Raw genomic sequence first — 25337 nt, 5'->3', positions numbered from 1 at the left:
TCTAACATTCATCAAGATTTGGTCATATCCTTATTACATAAACATCACGTAAACAAACTAACCTGATTGCCATTACCGTATTGATACAATATTTTGGTTTCTAGAAAGCTGAATAAGACAAAAGAATACTGAATTCCAATAATAATTTATATTCAGAATATTCTAACATTCATCAAGATTTGGTCATATCCTTATTACATAAACATCACGTAAACAAACTAACCTGATTGCCATTACCGTATTGATACAATATTTTGGTTTCTAGAAAGCTGAATAAGACAAAAGAATACTGAATTCCAATAATAATTTATATTCTGAATATTCCAATATTCATCAGAATTTGGTCATATTCTGATTACGTAACCATCATGTAAACAAATTAACCTGATTGTCATAAGGAATACAGTATATCTCTATTAATCAGAATTTTGAAAAGTTGTGAAAAGTCTAGCTATTGAAGAAACACATTTGTGGAGCGAGGAGGACACTTTTTCAACTAACATTTTACAAACATTTAGAAATGTCATAGCCTACATTAATACAAATCTAATAAACAAAATTTTTAAATGAATTGCGCTATTGTGTTAAATTGTTAAAGACATGAATGAGAATGAATTAATTTATTAAAGTCATTATAGAGTTGATTAGCAGGAAAGGCATCTCTACGTTTATTAGGAGTAAGGGAGTAAAAGGCTTAGCCAGAATTAAAACCTTAATTGGAAAACTTTACATATAAACATAATTAATAATTTTGGCAAATTTGAAGTAGAACACCACAGACTCAACAGGAGATTCACCAGACTCACTACTTGTCATGAATGATGTACTAACATCTGGAATCAAATAGATAACATCATGAGAAATAGTGCAACAAATTGCGATACTCACGTTAATGGCCGCTGCTCTACAGAGTTTCAAACACAGATCTGAACGAAATAACAATGTATCTTTAGAAAATTTTGTTGCAACATGCAAGCTGTGAATTGCAGACACACTTCACAGTTAAGAGTCTGCAAATAAAGTGACAAACCACGGTCAGCATGCAGGAGGAAGTAACAAGAAGTGTCTTTCATTTAAAAGTTTCAAAGATAAACATAAAGGGCTGATTATTTGAACTTACTCAAATTTGGTAAGCATATAGAATTGTGCTGCCATTGTTGACCTCCATGTATCCTGATATGCAGCGTTAAGGGAGAAAGATGAAAGTGAAGTGACTGACTGCTATAGTGGGAGTTCCAGCCTATTCATATGTCTTAGCACAGGGTGCCACCTCATGTTTATTCATTTGTTTATATTTCCAAAAAAGCTGATTGACAGATATAATACTGTTTTTTGTTTTTTTTTCATAATTTATTAAAAAAAACACAGACGACTACATAAAAAAAACATAAAAGAAACGAATAATAACTCAAAATGACACCCCTAACCCACCATCACACGCAACAAAGAAGAGAGAGAGAGAGAGAGAGAGAGAGAGAGAGAGAGAGAGAGAGAGAGAGAGAGAGAGAGAGAGAGAGAGAGAGAAAATCCTCTTTGGCTTTCTCACAATATCAAGATATAACAGTCTGTACTATAACAATATGTACACAATTAATAGCTAGGTGTCATTAAAACTGAACCACTCTAACTTATAATTTCCTCATTTACATTTTTATTTACATTTATGCATTTGGCAGACACTTTTATCCAAAGTGACTTACAGAGCCCTTATTACAGGGACAATCCCCCCCGGAGCAACCTGGAGTTAAGTGCCTTGATCAAGGACACAATGGTGGTGGCTGTGGGGCTCAAACCAGCATCCTTCTGATTACCAGATTACCAGTTATGTGCTTAGACCACTACACCACCACCACCACTCCATATATCTACCATTTCCTCTCCACGATATCTACCAAGTCATTAGGGACATGATCTAAAACATCTGGTGTAACCCCTGTTACCTGATGGACATTGTGTAGATGTAGTGACACTAGTGACTGTTGTACATGAAAATCCCAGGAGATCAGCAGTTGCAGAAATATTCAAACCATCCCGTCTGGCACCAACAATCATGTCATGGTCAAAATCTTTATTTTCCCATTCTGATGGTTGATGTGAACATTAACTGAAGCTCCTAACCTATATCTGAATGATTTTATTCATTGCACTGCTGCCACATGATTGGCTGATTAGAAAACCACATGAATAAGTAGGTGAACAGGTGTACCTAATAAGTGGTCAGTGAGTGTATTCCTATACCACCTTTGCATTTTGAGCATAGTGGTCAGTGTTTTCTATGTAATATCTTAAATTGAGTTTCTATAAATGTATTATAACAAAATATAATGGGGAAATACTGTATTGCCTTTCAAAGAGGCAAACAAAGAGGACATTCTTTTCCTGTCTGTCATTTTCAATAATTCTTGCCATATTCTTCTTGTTGGAAACCAACTGAATTCTTTCTAATATAAGTTGGAATTTTCCCCCCACAGTTGGTAAGCATACAGTAGGTTTGCTGGAGCACAATACCATGTATCTAGGGGATCCACACCCATGCACGCAGAACACGAGCAAAACATTTCCCCTCACTTTCAATAAAACCAAACTTCACCCACAAACTTTTTCACAGGATAAATGTGTTTACTTTATGTGTTTCATAACCAAATGGGTACAGTATATGTGTAAATGCAAATGCTAAAATTCACTGGTCAATCTTTTAAGAGGAGATATCTGCTTAACCATGCACTACATGAGTTTGACATGTAGCATCGTTTCAATGGTGGTGACTATGTCACTCACCCAGCATACCAGTTCATTTGCCCACTTTGTGAATCACTCAAGGCAACAATGGTGGCAGGAACAATGAAGGAAAGTTAAAAAAATATTTTCTCAGTTCTTCCATGTCTCCACTGAATGACCATTAGGCTCTATATAATACATTTGTACTAATTCTGTGCTGTCTGAGTTTGACTGAAAAATAGGTCTGTAAATTAAAATGATCAATATAATGTATGTATTACTGCTTATATACATAATATGAAGTTATCCAGCCAAAGAGTGGTTTTTTTTCTCTAGCTATTAGCTGTCAAATTGTGCCCCACAAAGGCAAAATGCAGTAATTACGGCAACACTTAAACAGAAATATTGGCTTCAAAGTGCTTCAGATTTCTACACACTTTTCAGAATCGGTTAGTAGATAATAATAGATATTAATAATAGACCAATAGATAGTTGAGCTAAACCTGTCTGTCGCAGGATCACTGTAAAAAGTGGTATCCTGCATTGTTACCTTAAGGAGCTATTTCTATTTAAATAAACTCAAAAGCTAGTTTGTTATGGTGTAACCTAATGTAGTTAAATAAAATCAGTTATGTAAAATAATATTTTTGACTTCAAAGCAATTACCGGTCATTTAGATGTTAGGACATGAAGCAAATTTTAAGTCTAAAGAGTTTAAGACTGAAAAGAAAGAGACCCAATTCCAGTCATAATTAATAGACTTCATATGGACGAAATGTGTTGTTACTGTGTTTTGCATTTGATATACATATTGATCTATGTAAAAAGCTGGTAGCTTGAGTTAGAAAAAATGTGCTTCAACATCTAAATGAACTTTTCATTTTTAAATTATTATTTGATAGGACTGAATCAATATGATTACATTTCTGTAAGTTATACAAACAAAATACCCCTTTTACCATGTAAATTTCATGAAATCTTAAGCTTTCTGGAAAATGAAATGAGTGAATTGGATGTTCTCCCTTTTAATTTTTTACCCAAAATCTGTTTTTAAAGCAGCATAAAGTTGATTATGGACTTTACTGTAACTTTAGTCTTTGTGTCATCTTGGACACACACTGACACCTAGTGGTTTTGATGCAGCATCATTTAAAATCAATAGTTTTCAGTTTCAGATGTCATTGTAGAAATGTTGTATTCACAGTCAGTCATGATTACTTTAATCAATGAGTGAAAGTGTCCAATATCAGGACGGTTACTGAGATTAAGTGAGTAGTATTGAGCTGGACATGCGATTCAAACACGGCAGCCTCATGTGTAAATCACCATTCATCACCTCCTTAAATGAATGTGAATGGGGACTGAAGCTGTGAGTCTTTAAAATTCTGCCTAACATCTCCTTTTGGAATGACTTGAGGGTGAGCAAATGACAAAATAAATACATTTTAAAATAAATAACTTTAAATCGAGGATCGTTTTTTTTTTATATCGAGGATCGTTTTTTAAGAGCTGTAATTTTACTTCAAGTGAAATGGGAAAGTCTATTACAAAGCAATGTGAAGGTCTGTTCAACTTAAATTGCTCCATTTCTATCATTGCTTATTTAAAACATCTGTATGTTTGCGGTTGAATTAAAAATTGTATTTAAATGTTTGGAACTTTAACAGACAGAATTATACTGATATTGATTACATGCTGAGCTTGACAATCTCAAAACACATTTCAAACTATCCCAAAACAAAGCATAACACTGCAATCTAGAGGCCAACCTTGGTTTTAAATGTACATTATGTTACTTTAAAATAAATAAAGGGACAGTTCACCCAAAAATTCTAATTCTCTCATAATTTACTCACCCTCATGCCATCCCAGATGTGTATGACTCACTTTCTTCTGCTGAACACAAATGAAGATTTTCAGAAGAATATCTCAGCTCTGTAGGCCCATGCAATGTAAGTTAATGGTGGCCAGAACTTTGAATCTCCAAAAAAGCATATTATTTGCTGTCCCCTCAAAATAACTCAACACACAGCCATTAATGTCTAAACCTCTGGCAACAAAAGTGAGTACACCCCTAAGTGAAAATGTCCAAATTGGGCCCAAAGTGTCAATATTTTGTGTGGCCACCATTATTTTTCAGCGCTGCTTTAACCCTCTTGGGCATGGAGTTCACCAGAGCTTCACATGTTGCCACTGGAGTCCTCTTCCACTCCTCCATAATGACATCACGGAGCTGGTGGATGTTAGAGAACTTGTGCTCCTCCACCTTCCGTTTGAGGTTGCCCCACAGATGCTCAATAGGGTTTAGGTCTGGAGACATGCTTGGCCAGTCCATCACCTTTACCCTCAGCTTCTTTAGCAAGGCAGTGGTCATCTTGGAGGTGTATTTGGGGTCGTTATCATGCTGGAATACTGCCCTGCGGCCCAGTTTTCGAAGGTTGGGGATCATGCTCTGCTTCAGTATGTTACAGTACATGTTGGCATTCATGGTTCCCACAATGAACTGTAGCTCCCCAGTGCTGGCAGCACTCATGCAGTCCCAGACCATCACACTCCCACCACCATGCTTGACTGTAGGCAAGACACACTTGTCTTTGTACTCCTCACCTGGTTTCCGCCTCACACGCTTGACACCATCTGAACCAAATACGTTTATCTTGGTCTCATCAGACCACAGGACATGGTTCCAGTAATCCATGTCCTTAGTCTGCTTGTCTTCAGCAAACTGTTTGCAGGCTTTCTTGTGCATCATCTTTAGAAGAGGCTTCCTTCTGGGACGACAGCCATGCAGACCAATTTGATGCAGTGTGCGGCGTATGGTTTTAGCACTGACAGGCTGACCCCCCACCCCTTCAACCTCTGCAGTAATAATGGCAGCACTCACACGTCTATTTCCCAAAGACAACCTCTGGATATGACGCTGAGCATGTGCACTCAACTTCTTTGGTCAATCATGGCGAGGCCTGTTCTGAGTGGAACCTGTCCTGTTAAACCGCTGTATGGTCTTGGCCACCATGCAGCAGCTCAGTGTCAGGGTCTTGGTAATCTTCTTATAGCCTAGGCCATCTTTATGTAGAGCAACAATTCTTTTTTTTTCAGATACTCAGTTCTCATCCACCATCAGTTATTTGCCATAAGGTGCTTTGTTGAACTTTCAGTGTCCAGTTTGAGGGAGTGTGAGAGCGATGCCACCAAATTTAACACCCCTGCTACCCATTCACACCTGAAACCTTGTAACACTAACGAGTCACATGACACCGGGGAGGGAAAATGGCTAATTGGGCCCAATTTGGACATTTTCACTAAGGGGTGTACTCACTTTTGTTGCCAGCGGTTTAGACATTAATGGCTGTGTGTTGAGTTATTTTGAGGGGACAGTAAATTTACAATGTTATACAAGCTGTACACTAACTACTTTACATTGTAGCAAAGTGTAATTTCTTCAGTGTTGTCACATGAAAAGATATAATAAAATATTTACAAAAATGTGAGGGGTGTACTCACTTTGGTGAGATACTGTAGCTACATGATATTTCTTCTGCATCACTCGAGACACCAAACAGAATTGAAAAATAATGACGTTTGGCTTAGTTTAGAATAGTATACTTACATGCTTGCTACTATGTAGTATGGTACTATCCTATTCCGAACAATTATGCTTGTAATGGAACACTAACATATTACTTACTATATCGATTATTTCATTGTTTGTAATGTTTCTGTACTTTCATATTCTGTAGTTCTGTTTGTATTGTGCACCCCCAGTGCTTTTGCATTAAATAATACAAAATATTGCGTAAAGTCTACGCAAGATTGAGCTTAAAGAATCGTTTCGCCCAGCACGCGAGCATGCCCCCAAATGCGGAAGTGAACGGGACGCGCAGAGCACCTTGAATGGGTATGTAGGAATGAGACTTTACAACATCAAAGAGTGGCGATTTGAACATCAACAGAGCACGGAATCATTTTTAGCTTTGTCTGCCACCCATCTGTAAGGTGAGCCATCTTTATATAATGCTCGAGCTCTTGAATTAAAGAAAACGGCACTATATTTATGCAGCAACCAGCTTCTGTCTGACCAATGACACTGTTATGTGGAATCACGAATCTGTGAAATTAGATTTACACCTGAAAAACGTTTACTGAAATTTAGAGTAATAGCTCTCCGTGTGTATGCGACAGTTTCGTGTGTGATTGTAAAACGAAGTGAAGTCTGATCTCAATATAGGGCTTCAAGAGGTTGATTCTTATCAAACATATTTTATAAATACAATCAGCATATTTAGATAAATAATTTCACTGGGCAGAGAGATACATATAAGTGTAGCGTATTTTACGGTGAGTTTATTTAGTAACAATAATCAGATTGTAAAGGAGCAGTTAAAGTGGATACACGTAGAGTCAAGAGCTCTTTCTGATTGGTCCAGCGGGGATTGTTTACATCTCTTGATTACAGAAATGAAAAAGCAGAATCGAAAAAGAATTGAAGCTAGTCCATTTAGTTCTGCAACAATAATGGATTTCTTAACTACATTGTTCGATAGTGCCTACTATTGGATCAATATATATTTGTGGTCAACCATTATGGAGGTTTTGGACCCTGATAACGAAAAGAGTTGAATGGCCAGGATATGGTCGATATTATAATAAATAATAATAATTTTACGCAACATTTCCTCAAAATTCACAAAATATTTAAAAACAGAAATTGTGCAGATGACGGTAATCTAAAAATCGGTCGCTTAATCAGTCTCAATATTATATAGCGTTGCCATAGGGAGAACCGGGACTTATCCCGGTGGGCCAGCCACGAAACAGGGCCGAACAGCGTGTTATGCCGAACATGCCCTGATATGCAGAGAATAAAATATACTGTGTATATAGTACTGGGGCCGGATTCACAAAGTTTCTTAGGAAAAAGTTCATAGGATAAATTAAAAGAACATTCTTAAATGCAATTCTTGAAAAATTCTTAAGTTCTCAAATATTTTCTAGGAGTTTTTATTTTATTTCTTAAGAATAAAAAGACAAGCTTTAACATTGTCTGATCAGCCTGCTCATTTACTTGCCTTGTCTAATAACCTACAACAAATACAATACTTCAATACTGGGAAATCGTAACAATACATTTATCTATTAATCTTTTTTTTTTCAAGTAGCAAGCATCTCGCAATATTTTATTTTGAATGTAACGTGCGTCATTAACAGTCAAAGGAGAATTTATTTGCTGCCAACCATAACTTTTAATTTTACATTGAGGAAAAGAAAAGAAACAAAAGCTGAGGAAGAGCTGAGAAAATGACTGCAAGGAAAAAAAATTCCTTGGGAAGCTTGATAATAATATCATGTCGGGCAGTAAGAGGCGGGTAAATAGGAAAGGGTGATGGAGCCTGTCTCCGCTGTGCCCAACTCTGATAGGGATGTGGATGGGGGTTAAAAAGAGTCTCAGCTTTCTAATGTTATTAAGTTTCAAGGAACTCTAAAGATTGTTGAAAGAGCGTTATATGCAGCACATCCATTAGCATGATTGGTCACCACATAAAGAAGTTTCAAAACAAAAAGTATTGTTTGAATTTGGTGATAACATTTACATGGTTTAGTGCAAGCTGAAAATTAAAATATAATTAATCACAAAAAAATCAAAAAGGTTTTTTGGACTAAAACAACATTTCAACATAAAGACTCAACAAGAAATCCCCAGTAAATTAATTAAACATCTTACCTTTTAGGATTTAAGACAGCTGTGAGGTTATCCTAACTTTAAGGTGTTATTTAAGATGATATTTAAGAGAAAAAAACTAAATAGAGAATTTGAATGCTTCTAAAGAACAATCTTAAGAAAAAAAGATGAGAAATTCTTAAGAAGTTTATTCAGGAATACAAAATATTCTTAACTTTTTTCTTAAGTTACAAATTAAGAAGAAAATATTTCCTCTAAAGAAAGTTTTGTGAATCCGGCCCCTGGACTAGTTTTAATTCTTCTTTGTCGCAGCCACACTTCGTTTTAGAGAAGCATACTTTTAAAAGAACGATTAAAATACAATGCACTACATTGACACCACAGGCCAACATAAGCATAAATTATATTCAGGTTCGTGGAGTAACGGTATACATTTAACAGGATTACGTATTTAAAATACAAAATATAAGTAACTGTATTCCACTACAGTTACAGTTTAAATAGTTGGTAATCAGAATACAGTTACATTCCATATAAATGATGCGATCAAAACCAACAGCGGTGAAACACTTTATTAAGATGTGTTACATTTATACGAGCAGACAGAGAATTACTTTTTAAGCAGCAGAAATAGAAATAAACCTTGGGTAAATTGTTATGTGAACATTTAGCTTTACAGTAAGCTAAATAGCAGTAAGCACTTCTATAGCGCCTGTTTTTAACCTTAAGGTTTAGCGAAGCGCTTTACGCTGTGTCCCATTCACACTCACATGTAAGGTGCTAGTCTGCCATTGGGAGCAACTTGGGGTTCAGTGTCTTGCCCAAGGACACTTCGGCATTTGGGCCGGAAATCGAACCGCCAACCCTGCGATTCGCGACCGACCCGCTCTACCACCTGAGCCACAGCCGCCCCCGTGGCTCAGCTATCAAATAAAAGTAAACAGAAGTGTAACCATATGCAGATTAAATATATATTTTGAGATTTGGTCAAATCTAGTGGTGGGCATTTCAGCTCTTTTCAGTGAGCCGGCTCATTTGGTTCCCAAACGAATTTTTTTTTCAAGTCAAACAGTTTGCAATATTTTGACTATAATTGGTGTTAAAACAATTCTAATTAAATTATTAAATGAAATCATACTCTACCTTAACCACAATGTATTTAAATGCATTGGTTTGTTATGAAAAAGAATGCTATTAAACATTTGCATTTAATGTATAACTTTTTAATGTATATAAACAAAGTGCATATAAATGTAACCATTCAAAACGAATACAATCTGAACAACATAATAAGTTGGCTCCGCCATATTGATCAAATATTAATTGTCTGGTTATTAAAACCAGTTTGAAGATTTTCATTTATTTTTACTACTAGAAACTATATTAATGCTGCTAATTACCATTACTGTAATTTAGTTATTTAAGTAACAATTGTGTTAAACCATCAAGCAGGTTCACTATCCAGCCATACCTGTTTTCACTCTATTTGCCTAAACTCCAGTCACTAAGCCACTCCTTACCTCCACGTCAACTCTGTTCATTTCCTACTGAAAATGTTGTCATACATGTCCTGTCATACATGTCCTGTCATAATCTGACAACTTCGGTACAGAAGAGACGCTGGTAAGTGGTTGGTGTCTTGTGTCCAAATTATGTAGGACCAGAATGTTCTTCTAACAATTGTTTGTTGTGAGCATTGGATTTTGTTTACATTTTTAAATCTTAAAAAGTTTAGTTAAATGAGAATCTACCGGTAGTCAAAGTAGTAAATGTTTGTTGAGATTCACTAACTAGTTGAGGTGTCTTGCATTTGTGTTGGGAAAATATCCTACTGTAAATGTAAAAACTTTGATTTGGTATGTTTCAATGAATGAATTGAGAGGAAAAGTTAGTAGAAGAAAGCTGCTAAACAAGTATATCAGCACTGCAAGAAGGTGGTTATGCTTGGAAAAGATTGTGAATTCACACTGGCAGCAATTTAAAGCATAGTGAACAGAAGTCATTCAGTTCCATTAAGAGTTGGCAGTTTGAGGTGACAGGAGTAACAACAACTTTGGGCATATGAAAGAACAAGGCTGAGTAAAAAATTTTACTTAATGCAAATAAGCAGCAACATGATGCAGCGACCAGAGATGGCATAAGGAAAAGACAGCCAACTTATAGGAAACTGAAGGGAAGAAATCGCAATGTTAAATATGGTGGCTGTAAGTAACCCAGCACTAGGAACACTTACTTCGCACAACTTTAACCACGTGAGTGGGACTGCTGTGTGCATTTTCATTTCCCTCTTTGATTTGTAACTAGTAGCACCTAATAAACAGGAAAAATAGTTTTCCTAAAAATTTATGGCAAAATTACATTAAAATTTAAAGAATGCTAGCCATATCGGATGAATCTAGTGACTTTCGACTCAAACAGGTTTCAAATTAAAACCTAATTAGGTTTCTTACCAGATGTAGTTTTGTTGGCGTTCCTCCCAAAGACAAACTCTGCTGTGGTCGGCACCATGTTGTTTTGTCACATGAAAATGTAACCCTTTACTGAGAGCAGTGTCTTCTGAACTGAGATCAGTTGGTTTAAATTAATTTAAATTATGCATTGCATATAGCGAAACCAAAATACAAAGTCCACACATGTGCATGCGAGGTCAAACGAGGATATAGCCATTGTGTGACCTCAATAAAATATTTTTCAGTATGAACCGAGCTTAGCTACATAAGGTGGAAATATGTTGTTAAAGATTAAGTGTGCAAATTCTGCACTACTAGTGTCAACAAATGGAATTGCAAAAGTAACAGTTGTTTCCCCGCCTGCCCCCAAAATCATGGCATTGGTTGAGCCAATGATACTTGTTGGGATGCTTAAACAACAAAGCAAAACAGAGATTTGATAACCCAACAGTGTTCATATTTTGAAGGAATTCAACCTACTAAAAGTTGACTCTGCATATACTATAATACTTTGATAGGAGAAAGTATCACACATCACCTTAACTGTGTCACATGGACCTACAGTTGAAGTCAGAAGTTTACATACAGAAGTTTGTAAAAATAAGTTTTGAACCAATCCACAGATTTTATATTAGCAAACTATAGTTTTGGCAAGTTGTTTAGGACATCTACTTTGTGCACGACACAAGTAATTTTTCCAAAAATTGTTTACAGACAGATTGTTTCAATTTAAATGACTATATCACAATTCCAGTGGGTCAGAAGTTTACATTCGTAAACAGAAGTTTACACAAGTTATCTGTGCCTTTAAGCAGCTTGGAAAATTCCAGAAAATTAAGTCAAGCATTTAGGCAATTATCTTCTGATAGCAGGTGGATATGTGGATGTATTTTAAGGCCTACCTTCAAACTCAGTGCCTCTTTGCTTGACATCATGGGAAAATCTAAAGAAATTAGCCAAGATTAAGAAACTAAATGTATGGACCTCCACAAGTCTGGTTTATCCTTGGGAACAATTTCCAAATGCCTGAAGGTACCCTGTTCACGTGTACAAACAATAGTATGCAAGTATAAACACCATGGGACCACGCAGCCATCATACCGCACAGGAAGGAGATGCATTCTGTCTCCTAGATATGAATATAGTTTGGTGCGTAAAGTGCAAAACAATCCCAAAACAACAGCAAAGGACCTTGTGAAAATGCTGGAGGAAACAGGTAGACAAGTATCTATATGCACTGTAAAACGAGTCCTATATCGACATAACCTGAAATGCTGCTCAGCAAGGAAGAAATCACTGCTCCAAAATAACTAGACTACAGTTTTCAAGTGCACATGGGGACAAAGATCTTACTCTTTGGAGAAATGTCCTCTGGTCTGATTAAATAAATATTGAACTGTTTGGCCATAATGACCTTTGTTATGTTTGGAGGAAAAAGGGTGAGGCTTGCAAGCCTAAGAACACCATCCCAACCGTGAAGCATGGGGGTGGGAACATCATGTTGTGGGGGTGTTTTGCTGCAGGAGGGACTGGTGCACTTCACAAAATTGATGGCATCATGAGGAAGGAAACTGATGTGGATATATTGAAGTAACATCTCAAGACATCAGCCAGGAAGATTTCCAAATGGACAGTGACCCCAGCATACCTCCAGAGTTGTGGTAAAATGGTTTAAGGACAACAAAGTCAAGGTATTGGAGTGGGCATTGCAAAGCCCTGACCTCAATCTGATTGAAATTTGTGGGCAGGATTAAAAAACCGTGTAAGAGCAAGGAGGCCTACAAACCTGACTCATTTACATCAGTTCTGTCTGGAGGAATGGGCCAAAATTCCAGCAACTTATTGTGAGAAACTTGTGGAAGGCTACCCAAAATGTTTGAACCAAGTTAAATAATTGAAATGCAATGCTACCAAATACTAACAAATTGTATGTAAACTTCTGACCCACTAGGAATGTGATGAAAGATATAAAAACTGAAGTAAATCATTTTCTCTACTATTATTCTGACATTTCAGATTCTTAAAGTAGTGATCCTAACTGACCTAAGACAGGGAATGTTTTCTATGATTAAATGTCAGGAATTGTGAAAAACTGAGTTTAAATGTATTTGGCTAAGGTGTATGCTGAATTCTACTGTAACTATTCCCTCTGTTCTCTGTACAGGTGTGGCTGCCAAGCCCTCCCTGATGCCTGTTTCTCCAGGCTATGCACGTCTTAACCAAAATGAGCCTATGAACTCTCTGCGCATCACTGTTGGAGGGCTACCGATGCTCACTTCCATGACTAACACCACGGACTCCCGCTTCCGCATAAAATGGAAAGCCATTGTGGTGGTTGCGTCAGCGCTTACCCTCGTCCTCTTCATCTACCTGCAGTTTCTGCCCTTTCACCCTCAACCTAAAGGCAGATATGGCTTGAGGTTGAACCATCCAGAGATCCGAGCAGAGGACCACTACAATGACACTTACCCCCTCAGTCCACCAGAACACACAACCCAGGGCATGCGCTACCGTATCGGGGTCATCGCTGACCTAGACACAAACTCGCGCAGTGAAAAGAAGCTGACATGGTTCAGTTATATGCTGAAGGGTTATCTTCTGGTGTCAGGGAGTGGAGATACAGTGGCGGTTGAGTGGGACCAGGACAGGGTGGTCCTGGAAAGCCACCTGGCAGAGAAGGGTCGAGGCATGGAGCTCTCTGAATTAGTGGTCTTTAATGGGAAACTGTACAGTGTGGATGATCGTACCGGCATAGTATATAACATAGAAGGACAGAAGGTAGTGCCCTGGGTCATACTGCCAGATGGTGATGGCTCTGTTTCTAAAGGTTAGTGTTTCTAGTACATTTGTTGCTGAAATGGTGCCTGTACCAGTACTTCTCAGAACTCGCCATTGTTTCAACTGATTTGAGCTGAACGATGACTTGAATCACTACGCCAACCAGAATGACCCTTATCCCTGTGGTAAAGCTGCTGCGGTAAATACACACAAGGTAGATGTAAAGCTAATTTGCAAAATTACCGGCAGGTAGCTTAAAGGAAAATTATAATTTTTTTGCATTGAAAAAAAAAAGGTTCTGTGAAAATGAAATAGACTAAAATAGTGACATTTTGATTTGTAAATGGAGATCAAATTGAAATTGTTTGGTTATAGTGCTACTTAGTGGGTTATAGCTGCAAATGCACAATTACTTCTGTAGTAAAAATACCATTCTGGTTGAGCACCTTCTGTACTCAACCTGTCTACAGACATGGCACATCATGTCTTTTTGTTTAGTCTTTAGTCTGTATACAGTCGCATTGAGTATAATGGGAGCAATCTAGATTTTGTTTATTTATTTGTTTGCTTATTCGTGTTTTTTTAGGACCAGTATCTGGTTACCATTTCAAATTTGTCACTATTTTTAATTATTTTTCACCTTCATAAGTTTATTTTAAATAGTATGACCACTACAAAATGGCATGAAAAATACATTTTTAAAAGTGAAATGGATACTTAAAGGTGCAGTATGTAAAATTCAGAAACCCTTGTTATTAGTGACACCTGTGACCATTAAGTGAACTGCAGCCAGCTACCTGTTGCTCGTGATTGCGTTCATATACTCCATAGGGACGCAAGCTAGCATCGACCAAAACTGACTGAACGTGATTGACCGGCATCATGCTGACAGATGAGGCAGCATAATTAAAATTACACAGTTATGATTGTTTTACTTCAAACATTGAGACTGTATATTATATTTGACTCTCCAGTGCTGGAACAGGGCTAAAACATATTGTGGATATACTGTCGGTCTGACAATTAGAGTCTGTAGTTTGAAGTAATCACTTTTCTTTACATGATACATTGACTGCATTTATACGATAGCCTATGTCGGCGTTAGCGAGCTAGCCAGCTTTATCAATAGCTGTTAGCTAAATTTGGTGTATGATAACAGTAGCTGTTTATAAAGACTGTACATTATAAATATGTTGACACAATTCAGTATTGATGTGATTCCATCACAACTGTTATTTTGATATATTGATACGCTTTTGTTTTATAATAATAGAATGTATTTATTTTCTGTATAATCAAGTTACGTTACACTAATGATTGGAGCTTTTTGCATTATCTTGAACATTGTCTAACATTCATTTCATGTGTTATTGTAGTTTACCTTGCTGAATAATTACACATTGACATTAAACTGACTTTTAGCATAAAGAGAAGTTTGTTGAAATTACGAAGTAAGGTAGATTTCAATTCGTCAGCGTTAGCAGGCAAGATCAAGTCCTTATGGCACTATATTTCACATAGTTTCACATATTAGTCCAATAAGAAAAACAGCAATTCAGGATCAGTTTTGATCCAAAAAAAACCCAAACAAATGTCCCTCCAGGAATCAAATGTCCTGCCGATGTTCACTCTAGTTTTTGCTCAACCAAAATCAAGTTCCCGCTTAGCCAGACGGGATTAAGTATATAAATGATTCTTTTTTTTGTCTTTGTCTGAGTTTGTGTTGGAGTCAGTGTTGTGTCTATCTCCAAGATAACGTTACCTAGTGTTGCAGTTTGTTGTCGCTGTTGAATAGTGGAAGAGAAGAGTCAAGGCTCTCAGGAGCACGCATAAATGTCACATCCTTTGAATTTTCCTGGCAAAAGTGACCCGTGAAAAGATGTAAAACTACATCTTTTCTTTCTCTCTCTGCCTCAGGGTTTAAGGCAGAGTGGCTTGCTGTGAAGAATGAGCATTTATACGTGGGAGGTTTGGGGAAGGAGTGGACCACCACCACAGGAGAGGTGCTCAATGAAAATCCAGAGTGGGTGAAAGTGGTGGGTTTCCACGGAGATGTGCAGCATCAGAACTGGGTGCCTAAATACAACTCTCTCCGCAGTGCCGCAGGCATCAGTCCTCCTGGTAAGCGCCAGATTTTCACTGACATCTGACATGTAGAGGGAGTGAAATAAAAGTTAGACTAGAGCTTTGGGACTGTGTTTAACTTGTCTGCAAACAGGTGCAAACTTCTCCAATATCATGTCAGAAGTGGCTTATTGCTTTACTGAGCTCTTTATTTGGAACATATGGTCCTAATTTGGGCTGCAACAACTAATCGATAATTATTGATAATGACAAGCTCCGGTCTGTAAAGACATCACTTTACAGCCCAGTGGAAAAGGTTTGAAAAACGACAGAGACAGAGTATTTATCTGAGTTACCGTAGACTTTCTGTCAGCTGACCTCTCTCTTCAACAAAGTGTTTCCATCAGCAGAACTGCTGCTCACTGGATGTTTTTTGCACCCTTCTGAGTAAACTAGAGATGTGAAAATGTTGTTCTAGTGCGTGAAAATCCCAGGAGATCAGCAGTTACAGAAATACTGAAAACAGTCCGTCTGGCACCAACAATCATGCCACGGTCCATATCACTGAGATCAATTTTTTCCCCATTCTGATGGTTGATGTGAAGATTAACTAAAGCTCCCGACCCATATCTGCATGATTTTATGCATCAAACTGCTGTCACATGATTGGCTGATTAGATAATCACATGAATAAGTAGGTGTACAGGTGTTCCTTATAAAGTACGGGTGAATCTTGCATAGCCTGATATATGACACGTATATGTTCTTGGCAGGTTTCCGTAGATTCACTATTGTTCAATCTTTTCTAAGAATGCTTCATGTCTGTTAATTAACTGTATGGTCATCTCAGGGTACCTCATACATGAGTCGGCAGCTTGGAGCGACACACTGCAACGTTGGTTCTTCCTGCCACGGCGTGCTAGCAGCGAGCGGTACGATGAGACTGCGGATGAACGGCGGGGTGTCAATATAATGCTCAGCTGCTCTCCAGACTTCCAGGACATCAAAGCAAAAGAGGTGGGACCTCTGAACCCTACCCACGGCTTTTCCTCTTTTAAGTTTGTCCCAAACACAGACGACCAGATTATTGTTGCCCTCAAATCTGAGGAGGACGCTGGAAAAATTGCCACTTACATTGTGGTTTTCACCCTGGATGGGCGAATTCTGCTTCCTGAAACGAAGATTGGAGACGTGAAGTATGAGGGACTTGAGTTCATTTAGTGCGAGAGACATATACGTGCCAAGAACTGGTTAATGCCATTTTTCTAGGTGATGGACATCTAGATGTGGACAATGAGGTGTCTCTATGTTGAAATAGATGAAGAATTTACATTTCTCTCATTGATTCTTATAATGCCAACTGGCTGTTGGCAGCCTTTGCCTAAAGTTGGGTTCTGGTTAGTTAGACAAAATAATTTAGGATTGTCATGCTTTAATTTGTATAAGAGATTTGTCAGAGCCTTAATCAAATGCTGAAACCTTTGCTCCAACCACTAGTGGTCTCATGCAAGAATGTAAAAGAATGAAGTGCCATGTGTTTTTGCTTATTGTCAAATTTCTCATAATGTGTGTGTTTTTTTTCTTTTGATCTAAATGAGGTAAAAAGATCAGATATGTTTAAAAAAAAAAAAATGAAATATAAAAAAATCTGAATTGTGTCAAAATTATGAATGATTATTTTACATTGATGCACCATTGAGTTATTTTTTATTTATTTATTTTTTTAAATGTTTTCTGAAAATGTGGGCTTGACTATTTTTAAGAATGATATTGATGTACCTGGATTTTTTTAATCCAGTTGTTTGAATCAGTCTGTATTTGTCATGGTTTTAGGGATTTTATAAAAAATAAAAAGCACATTCAAAGTGAACCAACACGAAACGCTACATACATCATATCAGTGGGAATGTAGACAGAACTCATACATACATTAATAATCACTGTTAACAAATATTGCAAGATGATGTATTTGGAGGTCAAGAGGAGTTTGCTTCTGTTCTGATTTTTCTGTATATTTAGAACCCATTCAAATACATGAGCTCACAATAATTTATTATTACTGGATGAGGATTTTTTTAAATGTGTTCTAGATAATGCTGAGGTGGATTTTCATTCACAGGTATCTTCACAGGTACCTTGCAACTATAAATTTTTATTAAGAAATAGCTATCCAGTGTAAAATGTTTTTTTTTTATTTATTTATTTTTATTATTAATGCTTAACACAATACACAACTAATAACAGAATACAAAAACAACACCAAAAAAAAAAAAATAATTAAAAAATAACAATGGGGAAATGATATAAATTAAACATATTGATACATTATAAGAATTACATGACACTGAAAAAAGGAAAAGAATTACAAACAGATAATGTTTTTAAGGCTTTTTTGTTCTCAGACAACTTAATTGAAAATAGATATTTTTCAAGTTCTTTAATAAATATAAGAAAGAGAGGTTTGGCATTTAGATATTTAGATTTATGAATATGGAATTTTGCTAGTAATAAGATCATATTAATTACGTAAAAATGACCTTTTTTAGATTTATCATAATCAACAAAGCCTAGGACCACATCCTTCCAATACAACACACATTCATTATAGATTTCAGACCTAATAAATCCTAAAACATCTTGCCAAAACATTTTCATAAATGGACAATACCAAAAAAGATGAACTACGGTTTCGTCAGAGTTGTCACAAAAAGAGCAACTGGAGGAAATATCCTTTTTGAACTTTTTTAGATAGTGATTTGTAGGGTAGCTTTTATGAATTATTTTAAAAGAAATCTCTTTTACTTTATTGGTTAAAAAAAAGAGATGTGGAAGCATCCATACTTTTTCCAACAGATATTACCAACTAAACTACTCCAATAAGCGGTCACAGGCGGTAAAGTAACAATGTCTTGCTGAAATAGTGAACGGACTGATCTATTATTGTTTTTATTGGGAGAAGCAAAGCACAATTTGCCAACAGGAGTATTGACCAAACTAAGAGAGACTGGAAGAAGAGAATGAGTTCCTCTCAATAAAGCAAGAGCACCTGATGGGATTGAACCCATAACTATTGAAAATTCTTTGGGAGAAACAGGAAATAGAAAATGATCTAGAAATTCTTTATATGAAAACAACAGCCCTTGAGAATTGATTAATTGACTGACTAACAAGATATCTTTATCAAACCAATTCTGAAAAAATATAGATTTATTCTTGTATAAAATATTACAGTTATTCCAAATAAAATATTTATGAGGTGAAAAGTTGTGCTTAAATATCAAAGTCCAAGCCAAAAGTGACTGCTTATGAAAAGCAGATAATATTGCTGGTAATTTTTCAATTTTGTAGTTACATAACAGAAGAAAATCCCGACCGCCAAACTGAGAAAAAACATAATTAGGAATAAAGTTCCATAAAGACACTGGGTTCTTTTTAAACTGTTTTATCCAATTAATTTTAAAGGTATAATTTAAAGTACTAAAATCCAAAATATTTAGACCACCCTTTTCACTAATATTAATCACAACGGATTTTCTAATATAATGAATTGAGTTTTTCCACAAAAACTGAAAGAGTACCTGGTCAATAATTTTACCGGGCTTTGACTCCAAATGAACAGATTGAGCAGCATAGATAAGCCTTGAGAGGCCTTCAGCCTTCGTAAGAAGTACCCTGCCTCTCAGAGAGAGATCTCTTTGTAGCCACTGGTTAAATCTCTTCTGAATTTTATCCGTAAGGGGTTGAAAATTAAAAATGCATCTTTCTTTTTGGTCCTTCACTATATAAACTCCTAGATAACAAACCCTTTCTTTCACAGGAATACCGTGAATAAAGGAGTCATTGCAGTTTTTTATGGCCAAAAGCTCACATTTTTGAACATTTAAATGCAACCCCGAGGCTTTGAAAAAAAAATCAATAACACTTATTGCCAAAGGGATCTGCATAGCATCCCTAAGAAAGAGGGTCGTGTCATCAGCAAGCTGACTGATGATCACCTCTCTTTCAGCTATAGCTACTCCTTTCAGATTGCTGGTTTTTATGTGAACACAGAGAAGCTGAGCAGCGAGAAGAAAAAGGTAAGGTGAAATGGGGCAGCCCTGCCTTATTCCCCTTGAAATTTCAAAACGATGGGTTGCGCCATGATTTAGGATAACAGAACTACTGCCATTTGTGTATAAAGTTCTTATGGCACTACAGAAGAAATCTCCAAATCCAAATTTTTCAAGACACTGAAAAATAAACCCATGCTCTATAGTGTCGAAAGCTTTGCAAAAATCCAAAAAAAGAACAAAACTATCATCAGAAACTAGACTAGAATAATCTAAGATATCTAAAACTAAACGTATATTATTTGATATGTGTCTATTACTGATGAATCCAGATTGAGCCTCATCTATTATAGAACCGAGCACATGTTTTATTCTTTTGGAAAGTATGTGAGCCAAAATCTTATAATCATTATTTAATAAACTTATTGGGCGCCAATTGTCAATAAAGAGCATATCTTTGTTCTGTTTAGGAATGAGGGAAATTATTCCTTGAGTCATACTGGGAGGAAGTTTGTGATTTGTAATACTATCGATAAACACTTCCAAGTGAAAAGGGGCAAGAATATCTGAGAATTGTTGGTAGAATTCTGCTGTAATGCCGTCATTGCCAGGTGACTTGTTACATTTGAGATGTTTTATGGCATCAGCTACCTCTTCTAATATTATATCCTGATCACAAAAATCTTTTTCTATAGCACTTATTGAATTTACACTTTCTAAGGAGTTTAAGAAGAGAGTGGCAGTATCAGCACAATAGCTGGATTTGTAAAGGTTGGCAAAAAAGTTATGACAAAAGTGGGAAATAGTTTGACAATCATCCGTAACATGACCATTGATGCTCAGGTGGTGAATTGTGTTACGTTTACCCCGCTGTCTTTCAAGATTGAAAAAATATGATGACTTTTGTTCACCTTTTTCTAACCACTTAACTCTTGACCTGACAAATGCCCCTTCTGCTTTACGTTCACAGATCTCATCTAATTTATATTGTAGACTAGTCAATCGCAATCTCTCCTCAGGTGAGAGCTTGTCAGGAGATACCATAGAAAGAGAGGTGATTTCAGACACAATTTTCTCCTCTGAAATTCTATTTACTTTAGAAAGCAAAGCACGATAGGACCTTAGATATTTATCAACTTCATATTTTAAAAGTTCCCAATATCTACCAAAGGCTTCTTCCTTTTTTGCCAAATCCCAATGTACAGAAATAATTTTTGTAAGTTCTAATTTAACTGAATCGTGTCTTAAGTGAGAATTGTTCATTTTCCAAAAAGAACTAAAATGTGGCGCTACAAAAGAGGAAAATCTAATATTTATAAAAACAGCCTTGTGGTCTGTTAAGGGAGTAACAAGACTATTTACTAAAACATTCTCCTTTGAAATGTTACTTGAGACCAACCAAAAATCTATGCGAGACTGCCTCGTACCATTTTTATTACTCCAGGTATTAAGTATTCTGATTTGGGTGCATCTCCCTCCAAACATCAACCAAATTGTATTTTTGCATAAAGTTTTTCAAAGTATTACTGGATGATCCCGACTGCTTAGGAGGCCATCTGTCGACTATGGAATGATTTTCCGGACATTATTCAAAAGGAATTGCAAATTGTATTTACAATTGCGTTTTCAATTTGTGGACGCATAAAATGTGACATAATCCAAACGCAATTGCAAATCGCGCATTACCGTTTGCATTTTCGTTTAAGCGAACGCACAGTGACTGCCAGATTTCAAATGGAAAAGCAAAGTCCGTTTGCAACTGTGTTTCCCATATCTTACGAGTTTTGGCCCTGTCATATTTAAATAGCAATTTCAATTACCACGTCTGCTTTTTCACTTTCTCACCGTCGCGTATGTAGCCAGCCAAAACTCAAATGGAATACTAATTCCCTTAGTATTTCCATTGATGCCTTACACGGAAACCTGTCAATCAGGGTCAAGGGTGGGATTATGCTATGGGGTGTGTTTGTCTTGGGAAGAGACGTCACTCACAGTCGACGGTCAAGATCAAATAAACCGGCGTCTGTTCAGGGCATCACCTCTTTATTTATTTTGTATTTATTTTAATGTTTATTTGACAGGGACAAATGCATAGAACATTGCTTTATAAAGAATACAAAGTAGATGCCACGCATACATGTTTCTAGCATGACTAATTTGCAACCCCTGTCCCTGGTTAGGCTTGTAAATTTAAAACAAAAATGACAGAGTATTGAGTTTAAGATTTATAATTAATAAAATACATACAACAAATACATCCCATATATGAAATAAGATATTGGCTTAAGTAGATGTGGAAGTCACTATAAAACAAAGTCTAGACACATTTAACAATACAAGAACACAAAAGGGTGCATATGTCTGTGCGTGCTCACATATGCAACATTATGTTTGTATGCATTGTGTTATGTCCTGTACAGTCAGTGTTCACAAAGTTGTTTCAGTTTCAGCCATTGCTTTAAATGTGTATTAAGTCTGTCAATGTTTTAATTTCAGATGCATTCCACAAATGTATGCCTCTTACTGAAAATGATGTCTGACCAAATGTTGTTCTACGTTTTGCGGCTATAGTTTCCACTTATTGTGCCTCTAGTTCTTATTCCGCTCTTTTGTTTATGTACTAGTTGACAGAATATTTCTGGTGCAACGTTGTTCACACACTTAAAAATTAGTTTTAAAAAAGAAAAATTTACAAAACTGTCAAAACTCAAGATATTATGCTTCCTTAGAATGATGCAGCGATGCCATCTTACAGATTTCTGGTCCATTACTTTTAATGCTTGTTTATATAATGACTCTTGACCGTCGACTGTGACCGTCTTCCCAAGACAAACACGCCCCATAGCATAATCCCACCCTTGACCCTGATTGACAGGTTTCCGTGTAAGGCATCAATGGAAATACTAAGGGAATTAGAATTCCATTTGAGTTTTGGCTGGCTACATACGCGACGGTGAGAAAGTGAAAAAGCAGGCGTGGTAATTGAAATTGCTATTTAAATATGACAGGGCCAAAACTCGTAAGATATGGGAAACACAGTTGCAAACGGACTTTGCTTTTCCATTTGAAATTTGGCAGTCACTGTGCGTTCGCTTAAACGAAAATGCAAACGGTAATGCGCGATTTGCAATTGCGTTTGGATTATGTCACATTTTATGCGTCCACAAATTGAAAACGCAATTGCAAATACAATTTGCAATTCCTTTTGAATAATGTCCGGAAAATCATTCCATAGTCGACCATGTCATTTAAAGTAATATTAAAATCACCACCCACCAGTAACAACGCCTGTGGATAGGCTACTTCTGAAACCAGATTGAAATTCTATCTTCTAAAGACTCAAAAAGTTTATCATTTTCTGTATTAAGATTGTATCCATAAATATTAACCAATATAAAAAATAAATTGTTCCAAGAAATAAGTAAACACAAAACCCAGTGTAAAATGTCTCCAACTGGAAATAAAGCGTAGTTTCGCCATGTTCACACATCCGTGAGTGGGGCTGTCGTGTTAGAGGTTCACATTGGCCAGGTCTCTTCCGCGAAAAACAGCAGCTCTTCTGCGCAGGAAATAAAGTTATCAATGGGGTCTTACGCCAAATGTTTTCTTTTATAAGGTCGTAATAAGCTGAGGTTATTGTTGCTTCAAGGACAACAGCGGACAATCACGTGCGCTTCGTCGTTATCACACACATAGTTGTGATTGGTTAATGTGTCTAAACTCTACACCTATTTACACAGAATGGCAAAAGGTCTGGCAGTTTATTAATTCTTTATTTATTTTATTGAGTTTACTTGCATGCAGACATATGAATTGTAGTGTAGATTCGGTTTGAATAATTTTGAGTTGCTTTTGTGGCTCAGTGTGAGCCGCGTGGCAAAAATAGGCTCAAAGCTGAAACTATCCGCTCACTGCCGCTTCTGTGACGCTTCATCTCACAGTTCACGTTTGCATTGTAAACGGTGTCATCTGTCAATATGGGCACCGAAATGAAAACGGCCGTTCACGCCTCGCTCACAGAGGATGTGTGAACCCGCCATTAGATTTAAATGTGGATGTTTGGAGGATTCGGTGTTCAGATTGTCAAGAGCCCCCTGCAGGATTAAAACTCACAGGACAGTGGCTGACAATGTGCTATTTCGGTCTGTAGGTCTGTAACCCACACAAAGCCTTCGTATGAATTTAGAAAACATGAAAAAAATATCACATGAGTCATGTGTGGAGTCAGTGAAGATGTTAAAGGCATTCATATAAATGATCAGATGTTTTTCATGGTGAGGATTTCAGAAGAGCAGGTAAGAATTACAATTTTCTGAAAGGGTACATTTTTTTATGAAACATTAATCCTAAAGCTTTTTTATGAATGTTTGAAACGATGCAGTGTATAAATATTTAAGTGTATATATTGAATTAGGGATGACTGAATTATATGGCTTTACTATTAACCACAATTAAAAATATCACAGTTCATTTAACCGTAAGAATTTAGAATCCACGGTTAAAAACCATGAAATGCTTTTGAAATTACACGTGGCAAAAATATTATTTCATATAAAGAATATTATTTAATATAAGAGTTTTTCATAAGATTTTGTGCCTGTGTGGGTACTGGAGCTGTTGCTATAGTTACGTACAGTGGCCGCATGGCGCTTTAATGGCCAGGTGTCACAAACTGAATGTAAACTATCATGTAAAACTGAAGCTTAAACACAAGCTTATATCTGTTATATTTTAAACTTTAAATATAACAGATCTACCAGACTCATATCCATCAGAAAAGTGATTTTAATCAGCTGTCTGAGAGAATTTAAATGACTGACTGAAGACGGTGGAGGTAAATTATGCAGACAGAGGTCAGAAAGATACACATCCTACAAATGGGACAGGATGCTCTACTAGTCGTCCTACATTAACATTAATATCCACTTAATATTTTTAGCTGCGGTGATTTTAAAGTGATGAATTTATGTTGGCACTTTTTGTAATGTTTAAGTGTGCTGACAGCATGTGGTGCATTACGTGTAGTTACTATCAGCGAGTAAACTTGAAAAGTTGTGTCTCAAATCATCCTCATTATTTCAAGAATTCTGTACAAATACATCTTGTACAACAATAAATGTCAATTTTAGGCATTATCCAACTTTAAATTGCCTGCTGTAAGCAATGTTAGCGTTATTATGCAGTGGGGTAAAGTTAGTTTTAGGTTCAATGTTTGTTAGTTATCAGTGGTGTAAAGTAACAAATTGCAAATAATTATGTTACTGTAATTAACTACTTTTTCCCAAGAATTTTACTTTTTAAGTAGTTTAAAAATGGTATTGTAATGTAGTTCGATGGAAAGGAGGAGGTGAGTACCGGCTTGACAATATAAATTATATTTTAATGATTAACTTAAACAGAAGACACAAACACACACATGACGGACATGTCCGTAAACAATCTCTCTCTCCCGCACCATCCTCCGAAGACGACCTTTATCCCTCTCGGAGGCTTGATTAGCCTGATAAGAGACCGGGTGTGTACAATCACGACCCGGCCGCACCCTCCGCCCTGCCACAGGTATACTTTTACTTGAGTACATTTTAAGTGCTGTAACTG

The 25337-nt window shown here is 36.6% G+C and overlaps 2 protein-coding genes across 4 annotated transcripts in view; one reads left to right on the top strand and one right to left on the bottom strand.

The window, feature by feature from the left end:
* LOC127652894 (transmembrane channel-like protein 6) overlaps positions 1-994 on the bottom strand; it is a 48389-nt gene extending 47395 nt beyond the window's left edge. Inside the window, exon 1 of the mRNA XM_052139331.1 lies at positions 889-994. The gene's annotated coding sequence lies outside the window, so the exon portion shown is untranslated. The remainder of the gene's footprint in view (positions 1-888) is intronic.
* Positions 995-6560: 5566 nt separating this feature from the next.
* Positions 6561-17740, top strand: cant1a (calcium activated nucleotidase 1a). 3 transcript variants are annotated; one of them, XM_052139343.1, is made up of 4 exons: positions 6561-6616; positions 13013-13675; positions 15544-15747; positions 16541-17740. In XM_052139343.1, exons 1-4 carry the CDS (start codon positions 6613-6615, stop codon positions 16909-16911), a joined length of 1242 nt encoding a protein of 413 aa, XP_051995303.1. In that variant the 5' UTR covers positions 6561-6612; the 3' UTR covers positions 16912-17740. The 3 variants fall into 3 exon arrangements, with proteins under 3 accessions (XP_051995303.1, XP_051995304.1, XP_051995305.1); XM_052139344.1 differs by having other exon boundaries at positions 6580-6714; positions 16541-17733; XM_052139345.1 differs by lacking the exon at positions 6561-6616 and adding an exon at positions 9950-10021 and having other exon boundaries at positions 16541-17737.
* Positions 17741-25337: the final 7597 nt, after the last annotated feature.

Source organism: Xyrauchen texanus, chromosome 12 (assembly GCF_025860055.1).
Source record: "Xyrauchen texanus isolate HMW12.3.18 chromosome 12, RBS_HiC_50CHRs, whole genome shotgun sequence".
In the NCBI taxonomy this organism is placed as follows: Eukaryota; Metazoa; Chordata; class Actinopteri; order Cypriniformes; family Catostomidae; genus Xyrauchen; species Xyrauchen texanus.
This window is presented reverse-complemented; position numbering and strand designations above follow the sequence as displayed.